At 41.3% G+C, this 15,087-nt stretch overlaps 1 protein-coding gene across 1 annotated transcript in view; it reads right to left on the bottom strand.

Moving 5' to 3' along the window:
- Positions 1–3,194: 3,194 nt before the first annotated feature.
- Positions 3,195–15,087, bottom strand: part of LOC311258641 (BMP/retinoic acid-inducible neural-specific protein 3-like) — a 57,737-nt gene continuing 45,844 nt past the window's right edge. Inside the window, exons 7-9 of the mRNA XM_084355113.1 lie at positions 13,859–14,081; positions 6,692–7,034; positions 3,195–4,994 (exon numbers count right to left, since the gene is read on the bottom strand). Coding sequence (XP_084211239.1) covers positions 4,224–4,994; positions 6,692–7,034; positions 13,859–14,081 — 1,337 coding nt within the window. The 3' untranslated portion in view covers positions 3,195–4,223. The remainder of the gene's footprint in view (positions 4,995–6,691; positions 7,035–13,858; positions 14,082–15,087) is intronic.

The following is a 15,087-nucleotide window of genomic DNA, read 5'->3' as shown; positions in this document are numbered from 1 at the left end:
AGAAATCATCTTCAGTAAATCACAAACAGAGAATTTAATCAAACAGATTTACAGTGAATCAGAAGGGGCTTTTCTTGCCTCTGATACTTGATTGACAGAGTCATAAAGGTCAAAGCATCTCTGATCAAAGCTCGCCTCTTGCCACCCACTCACAATGTCATAAGGGAGGCTGCACGGACACACCGGTCGAATAAAAAATTGAGCTATTTACAAGCTCACGGTAATGTATTATGGTTAACTGCCTCTGCAGGATGGGTTTTTAGATCCGAGTTGGATAATTGCACAATGAGCAGAGTGCTCGGGATCTTTTATTTTGCTGGAGGAGGAACACGTACTATTGGGAGGGCAGAATTATTTTCTAGTCCTCCATTTCCATTTTTCTTTGAAAAACACCATCCATATCCCTAATTACTCTGACTGTGCGGATGTTTAATACATTTTTGGTGAGGATGAGTAAAATGTGTTAGTGGTCTTCTCCTGTAGTTTCCTGTTTCCTGATGCCTTTCCCTCCTGTGCATATAAAGCGGCTTGACTACCTAGTGTAAGGGTTTGCTGAGCAACTGTGACTGTTCATTTCAACTTTAAGGTCACTGAATGTCCAAAGTCGCCACAGACCCCCAAACACAACCAGAGGTGCTGTCTCTCATCCTTCCAGACCTGCTCTTTTTACGCCGCGGTGGAGCACTCATTTCCTCCTCGTAATTGACACGGCAGTATCCAGGAAAAGACGTGCTGACATTTAGTAATACATTCCACCACTCACACATCTCATCAAACACTACTCATCCATGTACAGCCGTCAGCCAGCGTAGCTTTTGACATGAGTTGGTGTTGGTAGGAGGAGCAGACAAATTGAGGTGATGGCTGTTAACCTTTACAGGCGCTTGACTTCTCTTTGGTCTGCGAGGTCACTAAAACACGCACGTTAACAGATTAGTGGTGGCATCTTAAACCTGGCATAAATAATACAGACAGAATCTTTGACCGACAGTACAGAGGCACAACAGCGTTTGATCAGTGCCTGAACTTAGAGCCTGTATCTCTTTAACATCAATAAATCATTTTTAATCCAGAGACATCAGTGTCATTAATGTTAAGAAATAAAGGAAAACACCTGAGCCCGCCCATGACTGAAACAGAGCCTACACTGCTAAGTCTGGCTTTACAGTATGCTCCTATCACTTGCCAAATACAAGTGGAGTTCACTTTAAACATTAATTGGCAGTGTTTGCGAGTAATGAACTACTTGTAAGTAAACTAGTAGTATTACTTTATTTTTCAGTACGATTCCAGAATTTCTTTTGACAATTTTGTGTCGTTAACTACTGATACTTCAAACAATTTTAAGTCATAAAAAGGAAGGAATACTTTCAAATGCGTCTGTGTCATAGGTACCATATTGACATTTGTACAATACCTGTCATATCATGTTCACATTACATGTGTATGAGCTGAGTAGCATGTCAGTTGTTGGAGGGGCCAAGTCAGTAACTGCATTTTGAGCATGTGTTTCAACATTTGTAAGCGTGACACCTCTGTATATTTTCGAGGAGACCTTGTGACAGTTTCTAACAGTGTCTATGGAGACAAAAAATGGATATTTTTGGCACGACGTCAGCAAAAACGGGTATCTTAAGCCGAAAGAAGATCTTTTCCTAAACCTAACCAAGTGGCTTTTGTGCTTAAACCTAACTAGGTCATAAGCACAGCTCTAGCACAACATACAATTGAAAATTTAACCTACAGAAAGGTAAAGTTGCAACATAAAGGAATGTAAAGTTTCAACATATCTGTTGTTCGCAGAAACACACATTGCCAGCATTGTATTGATGCAGCAGCTTCCACTGCACTGTTAAAAAGACCTTTTGTTGACTGAAACCCAATTGCAACCTGCTGTTATGATGTAGGCTGCAACCTGCCACCATTTTCAGACATAGTAAGTCACAATGAAAAAGTCTCTCATTAACGAAATGCTAACGGCCAACTTGCTAATTAGCTTGCTTGCTTATAAACTTGCAGCATGGCAGCGCACTTTGTTGGGTCTCAAATAGAAATATTGGTATATTTTCATTCTTCTTGAATTGAAAAGTGTGGTGATGATGTGACTGTGGGGGATATTAAGCGAAAGATGATCTCAAACTGTCTTATCAAACGTCTGCCTTCAAATAAAATGCATTATTATTATTATTATTATTGATTGTCCCCAAAAGAATATCCCTAAAATATTAGTTCTTCCACTTAAGGGTACGGACGGATAGTAGACCTGGCAAATTAATTGGCACTCTGGTTGTTATGGTGGCCTGCATTCAGCTTATACAATTTGTGGAGGGTTAAGGAAAGATTGTGGTCATGCATAGATATAAAAAACAAACAAAAAAGCACTGTACAAGATGTTCTCTGAAGTTAAATGTAAAACTCTTCCTCTTCTTCACAGCGTGCCTCATCCCATTGATACAACCACATAAAAACTGTCTTGCAAGCACCGTTTAACAATGGTTTGGTGAGCTGCCACACTCTTGGGTTGGACAGAAAGTGCTGTGTGCTGCCTGAGCTTAATTGGTATTTGGTACCATCACCTTGTCTGAAGCGGCCATGCAGGGGAAGCAGCATGTCAGCAGCACAATAGCAGCAGCTGCTGTCCTCTGTCAGTGTCTACACTGGATCTGTTCAGCCCCAGTACTGTTGTGCACTCAAGACATGTTTGACAAAGCTCGCAGGCCCAATACACGAGCGTATCTGTTTGTGTACAGTAAGTGATAAAAAAAAAAGAGTGCTTCAGGTCACAGATGCATAGTGCAAATGAGGCACATGCCACTACACAGCTGGTATAGTCAGCTGCATTAGTAAAAATGCAATGTATTTGTTCAGTCACACAGAAGACTGAAAACAAAACATTGCGCGAACACGTCCAATCTCTGCAGGATGTTACTTGCAAAATACATCAGAGAGATATACTGAACGATGTAGAGTGAAAGTAGCAGACAGACCTACAGTATTTCTCGCTCACAATAAACGCTTAATGGTCAAATTCTCAAACCTGGCACAAGAACCCGAAACTCAAGAATTCTGGAACCTGGACTCAAGTCATGTACTGTGGCTGACCTCTGACATTTACTCACGTCCATGCTGCTTTTCATTTTATGGTCCAATGTATTCAATTTGGAGAGAAAAAAGAATATTATGGTTTTCCAGCATCATTGAATAAAATTTTAATAATACACAGTTTCTTTTTACTATTCAAATTGCATGGTTTCAATTTTACACAAGCTTGTCTCATTGGATTCCACAGGGTGTTTAGCTTAAGAAAGGGCTTTCATTGGTTCTTAAAGAGAGGGGAGAACAAATAGGTTCCATTGCAATAGAACAGGTATGCCTTCAGCAATCTATCTATTTTTTGCACTACCTCTACCAAGATGAGTGGCAGTTTATAGACTGATGTTTGAGCTTGTGTAATCACATGCCGAGCATTCTGCAACACTTCAGATCTTGGGATGTTTGTGCTCAGAACAAAATTTTCTTGGTGAATGTCTGTAAGTGAAGCGAGCAGAAAATGTTGAGACACATGAAAGTGATTGCGGAAAAGAAGGAATCCAAACAAAACTATGTGGTTGTTACATTTCCTTAGAGCCAATTCATTTACCTTGACTATAATTTATCAAAACCAGAAGAAAGAAAGTTCAAAGTATCATGAAAAATATTCCAACAGCTGGAATCTGTTATAACTTTAATGTTTTAATATCAATTTATCTACAAAATCTTGACTGACACCACTGTATTCTGGTCTTCATGGAAAGTGCACTGTCACTGAAGCAAAAGGAACATATAAAAATTACAAACAAACAGACTGTACCATTTTTACCATAAAATGTCCATTCATTTGGCGTTGGTACTTACAGTATAAATGAGCAGTCATATTGAAACAGGATGGTTCAACTTTTATATAGCGGTATTTGAATTTCTACTGTAGAATTCTTTCGTTCGTTTGTTCAGTTGTGCATTTTCTCGCTGATCCACCTCTTTCTTTATGATATAGCACTGAGGGTAGTTGCCACAAAACAGAAAACAACCAGATGTGTACATTCTTTCTGATTTCTCTCCTGATTTAGCATACAGTTTGGTAATCCATAGAGACTGTAAGCATCTGCCCCACAATGGGCACAATTCTTCTGTCAAGGAGTTCTCCTTGAGTCCATTTACAGTCCAGATCTTCCATCAAGCATCTGTTAACTGCACAACTTGGTGGTCTCGTAATCCATCGAATTGGGCAGACGTGAGCTGAAGGCCTGTAAAGAGGCATGAATGCGAACCACCTCGCTGGCAGTCAGTTTGAGCCGGTGCCGCAGAAGACAGGCAAACAGGTCCAACCTCTGTTGACCTGGCGGGGACAAACGGTTCACCCGGTCTCGTATTTCCAAGAGCTGAAGCATGGCCGTATCTTGGGAACCTTGCGTGTACGGATAGTCCAGCTGCAGAATCAAGTCACGGATCGCCTCCGGGTCAAAGTGCATGCTGTAGCCAAAGACCTGGATGCTGTTGATCTTCATGTAGCCCAGGTTTCGAGCGGGCTCTGTCATTTCTAAAGGCTCATAATACATGCTGTCATTCAGTCCATCTTGAGTCTTTATCCTGCTCCGAAGGTAGATATGAATGGTTTCAAAGAACGTCTTCCACTTGTTGCCCAGCGTCAGAGTCCAGTTATAGCACTCGAAGGGTAGGTCCAGCTTGGTGGCCTGCCAGTCTGGAAAACTGTTCTCGTTGACAGGGATGTACCAGCTCTCCGAGTGGCTCCCTCCAAAGGGATTGATGTAGAGAGTAAGGACAGGCTCCAGGGTGCTGTTCTTTGTAAGGCAGATCTGGAGGGATATTCCCAGCAGCATGTGGACCATGTTAGACTTGTACTTGTTGCTCTTCAGAGTCAGCAGCATTCTCTTTCTCCACGATGGGTCAAACCAGCTGTTCAGTCGCATGTCATTGCTGATGAAGATTGCGTGGACCTGTAAGACATACAGAAAACCTTAAGTACATACATGCGGTGGAAATTTTCGTCTTGTGTCAGTGAGTGGGAGGCTCAAATACTGGGATAATGGTATGCTGCTGTGTCCAAGTCTTTAAGTCGTATAATCGAAGGGAATCCAATAAAACATTATCATTTTATCACATCCTGATGGATCAGCAACTTAAAATATGGCCCCATGTTGGTCCACAGTATCACTATCATTCATCTTTTAAGGTAAAACAAAATATTTGATAACCAGTTATCTAATGTTAGCATTCAACTACTTCTAGCTAATGTTACTGTTTGATTATATCCAGTGTGTTTTACGTCCCAGTTTAAATAAATGTCTCCAAGTTGTATGTCGATATTTTAGAATTAATTTACCCCTTTTCTTCAGACATAATGTTAGCTAGGAAGTTGTGAATGCTAACGTTAGGTTTTGAGATCATGTTAGGTAGTAGGTTCAAATATGACTTAATTTCCCTGTGGATTTTCACTATCTTTTGTCTTTTCTGTTGCTGATCAATCAGAGAGCAGTGAAATGATAGCAATTTGTCAGATTCCCTTCATCATTACTGTCCACCAATAGGCGGGTCCGCGGTTTGATCCCTGACCTCTGCAGCCTACATGTCATGCCTTGGGCAAGACACTGAACCCAAAACACTAGAAAAGCACTATATAAATACAGTCCATTCACCATTTCCATTTATGGAACTCGCAACCTGGAACACAGAGGTACAACATTTAAGCTTGTGTGAAATGTCCTCTGATCTTTTGTTTTTTGTGTAGTGCTTTTTTGGGCGGTTTCGCAGAAGGGAACCGACATGCAGCAAAGGTACCCGGCTCAAACAGGCATATTGTGGTCATAAGAAGTATGTATCCTGGGCAACATGTTATAACAATAGCAGACCAAGTGACCTGCTCAGGCCCAAAAGGACTTTTTCTCCCACACACAAAGAAGCCGCTGTTAGATTTTAGACTTTTTTTGAGCACCACAAACAATTCAATGCTCATGTTCTGTGCCAAAGAAGTGAAAGCCTGAGGAACTCTTTTGCTGTCCAGAGAGCAACCTTCAATGAAATGACTGGGGTGCAATCTTGCAACATGTTTTCCTGTTTCTTGATACATCCATGGGCCGATTTGGCAATCACAGTTATGTTTTAGAGCCAAAATTTACAGAAAGAAAAAAGCAATGGATCAAGGAAGGGAAAGGGATAACTTAAAATGCTTGACAGTAAGTATTAGGTTTCTTCTTCCATTTGAACGCCTAAACATACAGTCTTACTTGTTGTTTCAAAGCTTTAAACAGCATCCCATGGCCAAGGAAGACCATGTGAATGCCGTTTCCAAGGTCAAAAATGACCCATCGAGCTGACCTGTTTTCATTTATAAAACTCTCATTGTGTTGGGTCAAAATATTAGGTTACTTCTTCTTCACTTCTCACTGCCTGGCCAGGTTTCGTCAAACACTGCCTGTTGCCTCGGACAAACAGAACATCTAAAACATGGTATAGTACAACAAAATACAAGGAAAACACTGGATAACTACGAAGTTCCTCAGGAGTCAGAAGGGCAAGACTTTGTAATGCTGAGCAGCTCCCATGAGTCAGTATATCCTCCCTAGGCTACTGCTGAGAAGGACAGCTCAGCTCTCTCTCAGTCTGACTGATTAAACAAAAGCTAAAAGAAAAATACCTCTAGCCTGCGGTCAGCTCTCTGCAGTAGGTAGCCCAGCTCCAAATCCTGGAGGTCCGTCTCGAATCCCAGGTAGTTCTCCGTAGAGTCTGCCACCATGGGCCTGCAGGCCCCCTGCATCAGAGTGAAGCCTGGGTTGCAGCTCCCACAGCGGGTGTGGTTGTCTGGTGCACATGCCGCACAAAGAGAGCCTTCCCCAATGGAGCAGGGCGGTGGCAGCTGACAGGGGCTGTGCTCGTATCGACAGCTGCAGCTGTGGAGCTCCTCGGAGAACGCACCAAGCTGGTTGTTCTCTGAGCAATACAGGAGAGACTGGAAATGACTCAGCCAGTAGGACTGAGGCCTGCACAGGAGAAAGAAGAAAAAAGAAGAAGAGAAGAGGGTGGCGGAGAGGGAATAATTATTGAACAGGACTTATAGGACGAGCTGGTTTAATAGGTAGCTGCTTTATTGGGTCCAGGACACCTGTCTGGGTGTGCCGACAGCTTGCTCGTTAAAATTATAAAGCATAATCAGCATAATGTAAAGTATGCAGACAGACCCGACAGGATTCAAGCAAGCGTGGTTAAGGTAATTTGCAGGTCAAAAGACCTTTGTGAAAGTTTTTTTTAGATGCTTCTTTACAGGTCTCAGGGATTTTATCTTGAGCTTTGAGTGTACGCATGCTCTTTCATTGTCTGTTGCGTTGACCTTATTTTCCTTTGGCCTTGTTTGTAAAGCACTATGGTCAGCTCATGGTGTTTAAAATTTGCTATTGATATAAATTTGACCTAACTTTACATGTCTAGGTTACATAACCATTATTTCAATTGTATTTCAGTCACTATATTTCAATGCATGATTTGGACCTGCTACACAACAAAATACTGTTTCTCTGACTATAAAGGAAGGAATCCTTGTCTGTCTGTCTGTCTGTCTGCCTGTTTGTCTGTCTGTCTGTCTGACTGTCATTCTTCTTCACACTTGGTGGGTGTATTGCTGGAGACCAAAGGGTGTGCATTGTTGAGTCTGAAGTTGTTTGGTTGAGAAATTCCAAATATATTACTATATTTAGTGGATCCATTATCCATTAAGGCAGCCACACAGATAATCAGGTATTGTTTTTTCTCAACAACCATTCATCTGAGTGATGGTGGGTGTGCTACTGAGGACTCAAGAAAGTCTAGTGTTGAGTGTGGAGTTGTTTGAATATGCAACATGTTAAACAAACTTTGGTAAAACAAACGAACAGCTAGACACTCCACTTGCAGTGCAGCAGGGACTGTTTGAAAAACACACAGTCGTATCCCAGCAGGGTGGGGCTTCAGGGCTCAGACTAGCTGAGGGCGACAAAGGCACGTACCCCTCTCAGCTAAACTGCCAGAGAGGGAAAAACAAGTGCATCCGGGACATAAAACGAGTGTCCCTATCATGTTAAAGAGAAACTTCTGCACCGTGGTTGTAATTCTTCCATTTTATGAGCAATCTCCATCACTGATGAAGGCCACAGGGTATGACTGAAAGTAGCAATTTCCACATTCAAGCTCGAGTTGCATCTTAAATGTTTTTGCTGAGTGTGATCACCGTTGCCAGTCAACATAAAATGACTGTCCTAGGATTACAGGCATTACAAGGTGTAGAGTTTATTCTGATGTCAAAGCTATAGACCCATAGTCATTCTACAGCTGGTTTTAGCAGAATAATGATGTCCAGATTGTACAGAAATACAAAAAACTTTTTTTTATGGAGTCAAGCTGGCCTGAGATCCTTGTGTAGTACACTAATTTTCATGCTTTTCTTGTCCTAATGTGCCCCATGATGAGAGTAGGTTACACATGCAAAGAATATGAGCACAAACAGCGGCATTTGAAAAGGAAGAGAAAGCGAGATACAGAGACGAAGAGAAAGTTGTCTTTGATCAGTTTGTGACATAAATATTAGACGTGCGCTGCAGCCGCAGGATAACTGACTCTCAGATGCACATATAATTCCCCTATGTGGGCCGGAGTTTGATTCCCGTCTGTAGCACTTTCTCGACTGTGATCCCTTTATGCCTCTTATCCTCTTTGCGCGCAGAAAAGAAGAAATGCATAGCACATACCGCCGGCTTTCCTTTCAGAAAACCAAATATAAAAAGCGTTTTCTTTGATGAGGGTGTATTGTGGTAAACTTTATGCTAATCTGAAAATGTTTGCCGGATTACATTTGGGGCATCCTTCCTGTGTATCCCAATCTCATTGTGTGCTTGACAGTGGGAAGTAAGTCTGAGTTCAGAAAATCACAGATTTGAATATCAAGACCCCCTAATGGAAAAAAGCAGTGATGGGAAATGAACCAAAGGGGCTCCTTCTTTCCATCACCCGCTACCTGTGGACAAGGTATTTCCCCTCCAACAGCTTCAGCAGAGCAAAGCAGTGGCCAAGACAAGAATGCAGTTGTACTGTTAGTTCCCTGGTGTGAATATGTACAGCCTTCCTGCTCCCTGCTACTCTTCCTCCAAAACACTGCCGTAAATCACAATGTCTTCTAACTTCGGTGCCACTTTCAAAGGAGCAGGCGACACTGTGTTTGGAGAATGAGTTCAGCCTAATATACAGTTGTTGGCTTTTGGGAAAACCCTGCAACACCCAGTGATTAAAAAGACACTTGCGCTCTGTTTCTGTTGATAATATTTTCAATAATGGAAGGACTCAGGGTCTTTGAAAAGATCAAGGGATTTCCTGGAGATTTGTGGAATTGTACCCATATTGGATTCCATGACACAGAACTAGTATGCACTTTAACCTATAGAGCTTTGGAGTAATACAAGTAATACATGGCGAAAAGTACGTGGATGTCCAAATATTACATTACATGTCGTTCTCAATCCACTGGCATTGATCCGCTGCAATGACCTGCACTCCTCTGGTTTCAAGATTTTGAAAACTGGCTGAATGGATTCTCTCCCATTGAGCCGCAACTGCTTTAGTGCGGTCCTACACTGATGCTAGCAGATCTGGCTCACAGTCTGCATTCCAGTTCATCCCAAAGGTGTTGGACAGGTTGAGGTCATGGCTCTGTGCAGGCCAGTCAAGTTCTTCCACTCCAAATTGGGAAAACCTTTAGTGAACTTGGTTTTGTGCATTCTCATGTCAACACAGAAAAAGCCCTTCTCAAAACAGTTGCAATAAAGATTGTTGTCTTAACTATCACTGTATTCTACAATATAAAATGGCACCATTCACCCTATTACAAGACAGTGCACCATCAAAATTATTTGGAGGCTATTATTTTGAGGTAAAAAGTCCCATAATGTTGCTTTAAAAATATAAATTGTGGTATTTTCTTTTTTGTTGCATGGTTGTGTCTCAGATCCTGTAAGAGAAAACGTTCAATAAATTCCAATGAATACATGTGTATGCTGTAGCATTAGGATTTCATGTTTAAGTGGAATTAATTAATCAAAAGTTTACACCTTTTTATTTTTATTTCATGCATTTGATGGTACATACAGAAAAGATTAAGTAAGTTGGCAGAAAAAATTTAATCATCACATCAAAACATCATGATATGTTTTATACTGTCTTATATGGGGCGGTTGCGGCTCAAGAGGTAGAGCTGGTCATCCACTAATTTGAGGGTTGTGGGCAAGAAACTGAACTGGCAAATTGCTCCTGATGGCTGTCCCATCTGTGTGTGAGCTGATGTGTGAGTGACTGAACATAAAAATACTTTGGGTTGCTTTGGTTGTTGTGCCGCAACGCTCCTAATGAGCAGATCCACACCTTGCATCAGTGCCATCAGTGTAAGGATGTGTGTGTGTGAATGGGTGAATGTGGCATGTGTTGTAAAGAGCTTTGAGTGGTTCAGAAACCAGAAAAGCAAGTTCATTTACCATATTTATAGTTTTCTACTGTCAATAGAGGCTCCTCAAAGGAGCACAATTGTGCTTATTTTCAGAAGCTTTCTTATCAACTCACATTTATCTTCTGTCAGAGGTACTGTTTATATGCTATTTAGAGAAAATTGGCAAACCAGCAGATTTCCCAGTAAATCCTCAGGGAAGCTTACAAAAGCAATCAATATGAAGAATGTAAGGGAAGAAAAGACCGGTGTCATGATATGCAATAATCACAACTTCTGGCCATTTTTCCTGTGAGATTTAATGTGATTGAAACAGTGTGAAACTGCAAAGATGAAACTGGTCTGATCCACTGAATGTCTTGAAAAGTTCATTAAAAAGCTATTCAACACTTTAGACTCAAATCTTAATTGCGCTCTCTTAGTAGTCAAACAAAGATGAGAGTACTCTTCCGGACAAGACCTTGTTTTCGTGAAGAAATCCGGCACCTTTTTTGGGGGAGAAGGCCGTGCATTAGAAAGACGTTTTCTAAGCTGATTAAAGCAGAAGTCCTGAAAACATCACTTGAATGACAATGTGCATCATTATGCCTGATGGCGAAAGTTTGAGCATAAAGTGTACTGTGTAGTCTTATCATTACCCAGCTAATAAAAGGCAAGCTGACTGCTGCTTCGACTGGCTTATTTGCTCATAATTGTCAGCGTGGTGGAAAAGTAGCCCCCAGGAAGCAAAATCAATCACATATCTCTCATCTATCTCGAGTGCCTCAAACGGGATGTTGAAGGGAGAGTGAGGGGTTTTTCAAGAGCTTCCTTTTCTCTCCCAGGCAAACTGACAAACATCCCATTTTCAATCTCTTTCCACTGAGTATGGAGATTTCTGTGAAGACAGAAATGAAAGGGGAAGCTTCACATTTGACGCAACGGTAATAACATAGATAAACACTGACTGGATGAGGGCGAGGACGCTCCCACACCTTTTCTTGGCAAGCGGGTGGGAATATCAGCTGCATAGATCAGTGGTTAATGTATGTTTTGGCAATGTGGTGGAGAAAACAAGACAGGGGTGAACGCGAAGAGAGATAAAAAAGAAAGACGGAAAGAAAGCAAGAGAGAGACAGAGTGCACTGTCTAGTGTCACCACCATTACTGTGGAAGCTCAGTCGATCTGAATGCTGTGTGGCTGCCAGTGTCGGTTAGATTCTAATTGAACACGAGCCTAAAACTCGGAGACTGTCCTCAACAGAGAACATTGGACAGACATTTAAAATGACCTAGGTCCATGACAAGTGACCTCCTGCTGGCATATGAATAATGACTGTCCTCTCTCAGCAGCAAAGGAATGATGTTATAACTTTCAAAAAAGTCATGGAGGAGGTCAAAGTGTAGGTTGTACAAAACATCCAACTTTGGTACTGGAGACCGTTACTTTCTTTCTGTGTCCAAACCACCTAGACAGTGATCTCCTATGTAACCAAACACTTTTAGTTGCCTAAACTAAACCCTGACGATACATGTTGTACTGTAGATCAGAACACAATGAGGCATTTTTGGAACTGCCATAAGAGTCACAGTGGACTACAAAAACAAAGCAAAACAAGCAGTCAAACAAAATCAATATTTCACCGCACACCAGGACAAGACTGTCACTATTTTCAATTTTTTGGGGGGATAATGCATAGCAGTGCATAGTTTAGTGCATAGTGCATAGTCACATTGGACATCGCCGAGGTGCTTTGCAAATAGAGCTTTATCTATTTTCATTTATTAATCAGAGCATTCACAATAATCACTCAAAATCAGTGGAGAGGCGTGTAGAAACTGTTCCTTCACTTCCATGTTGTTTCCCTTCTGTCTGTGAATTGCTCCAATGGGGAAAATGGAAGTAGGACAATATCATTTATTTACAACTGTGAAAAGCAGGCAGACAGCACCGGAACTCAGTGACGTGTTCTGTCTGTCTTTACGTCTATTGATTGATCTCCTCTGCTCCATTTCAAAACAATGGACAGCGCCGCGCTTACACAGGCACCTCCTAATTTAGCCATACTCATCATTTCACAGCACAAATGCCCACTTGCTTGTGGGGTTTACAGTAATCATATGCCAAAAATGTAGATACCAAAAGGAATTAAAACTCCCCCTCTCTCTTTTTTAAAAATTAGATTTAAAATGCAATTGACAAGTGACCGCGATAGGAAATAAAAGAATGACAGAATAGATAACATCAAATATTGAGAGTAACAAAGGAGTCAGATCCAATCAAATAGCTGCCAGTCCTGATCGGACAGATCCCAGATCCTGTTCCATCAGGATCTGTGACAAATTAAGCCAATTTAGGAAATACTAACACAAAACTAAGGTATAAGAAAGAGCATCAGTAAGTCTCTTTAGACTGGTTCTGAAACATAATTAGGAAGAAAAACCAGTGGTAACACTTCTGATAAATGTTAACAGAACAGGTGCCAATTGCTCTTACTTAAATTAATTTGCAAACATATTATAATTGGGCTATGAATCAACACATGTTCATTCCCCTTTTCAAAATTTCATCTGATTTTGTGAGTTAAATATAGAATTTTATAAACCTCTGACACTGACACAGAAATACCATTACAAATGTTGAATTTTCTTCCTTTCAGCCATAAAACCTACGCAAAGTATCTGGTTTCAGAGGGATTTCATCTGGTGAAATGAAATGATGATTTCATCCAGATTCATGAGGCTCAATAAATAATAAATGCAGCAGTGACTTGTGAAGTTGAAGTTTACAGCTGGAGCAACTGATAACAACAAAATGAGGCAGGTAAACTCATTTATGGTGATCTTCAGAAGGAACGATGTGTGTTTATAAAAACTGTGTTGAAAAATTGTACTGTTCTGTAGATGTCAGGCTTGTTCAAATGGCATTTTAGTGTGTAGCAGGATGTACTTGGTGAAAGCTATACAAAAGAGATAAAAATGAAATCCTTTGCAGTCACCAAAGGGGTGTTGTGAGGGTATACAAGTGAAATGCCACCACAGTGTGGCAGCTTGTTTGCTTCCACCTACGTCCCTGGATTAGTCTATGGAGAGCACTGCAGCCTGTGACTCCATCTACAGTAGCTTCGGGCATAAAAATGGAACAACCTTGCATCTACCATGAGGGTGGAGATCAAACAGAAAGCGAAAGAAAAGTACATTATGAGAAGACTGCTTTAATGTAAAAATGTTGCTGTAGGTTTACTCAGCGTCGTAGACTAAAGGCTATGAAAAGGATTGTGAAACTGTTAAAACAATTCATCAGATTTACATAGTTAACAAACACATGGAGAGAATGAAATTTTGTGTTACAGCAGCTGTGCTCACCGTTCTCGTGGTAGGCGGACTTGGGGCTGTCGGTGACATCTTTTACTGAGACTGAAGAGCTTGAAAATGACTCTCTGGGCTCGTCTGGAGAGGACCCGCATGCTGTTCTCCAGCTGCTCGTACCGCCACTGGAACAAGTTGTCCATCGACCACAGGTGTTGGATGGTTGACACGTTCAGGAAATAGTTCTGGGGCAGCCTCGCATAAAAGGCCTTGAATTCATCTGTAACAGAAAAGACACATGAAATGGATTATCGTAGCATTTTTAACATCAATGCAAAAATGCTTTGTTTATTTCCTAAAGGATTGCTAACACCTCATACCTAGTCTGTGAAACATGAGGCACAACCATGACAAATGGTGTTTAACACTAGGCATGCCACGGTGTGCATTTTCGACATTGGTTAACAGCTGATCAGTTTGAAATATTGCAGGGAGTAATGGAACAAGAAGGAGCAGCCACAGTGAGGTGTTACGCCCGGGCCACATTGCCTGCGAGGGCAGCTCGTATGTGTAGTAGGTAGTTACGTGTTGTGGACCCATGCAAAAAGGTTAAAGCAGCCATAGTCTGTATGAGTAGTGTCCGGAAGCTTGCCCTTTTTTTTCCCGTATCACGCATGTGGTTTAAAACATAGACCTGGAAGTGATCAGTGGATAGTCATATCAACACACCAGGTGAAAGGCAGTATTTTTTTTAGTGTGATCACACCTCTCTCTGTCTTTCTTAACGAGGATAAAGGAAAATCATCATTATTGATCACTTTCAAAAGTGAAGCCCATGTTGAAAAATATTGCAAACAGTAGCAGTGCCGCATCCATCATGCCTTGATGTGGCTCAGGCCTTACTTGAGGGGCTGCAGGCGACAGTCTGCACACCTCAATCTTCTCAGTGAGGTAACCAACCTATTTTCCTCATTTTGTTTTCCCAGTAGCCATGTGATGTATGTACTTATGCTACTCCGCTAGATAACTCCTGGGTCTGTTTATACTAGATTATAGTTGTGGCATTTCACTTCAACACATGATGGACAACTGGCATGTTAACACTTAATATATCTATGTGGCCTGTGTTTACAAGATGCCTTGGTTGCTAACAAGAAGACATTTATGTTTATGCGTATTAACATCCTTCAGTGACTTTTTCATGGGTCTAGATCATATAATATATTTATGGTCAATAATGACCACTTAAAACAAAATACCTCGTAAATACAATATGGTCAGGTGAT

The sequence above is a fragment of the Pagrus pagrus genome (genome assembly GCF_965226575.1).
Source record: "Pagrus pagrus genome assembly, chromosome: 6".
Lineage (NCBI taxonomy): Eukaryota > Metazoa > Chordata > Actinopteri > Spariformes > Sparidae > Pagrus > Pagrus pagrus.
Note: the sequence above shows the minus strand (reverse complement) of the source record. Positions and strands in the feature narration are given on the sequence as shown.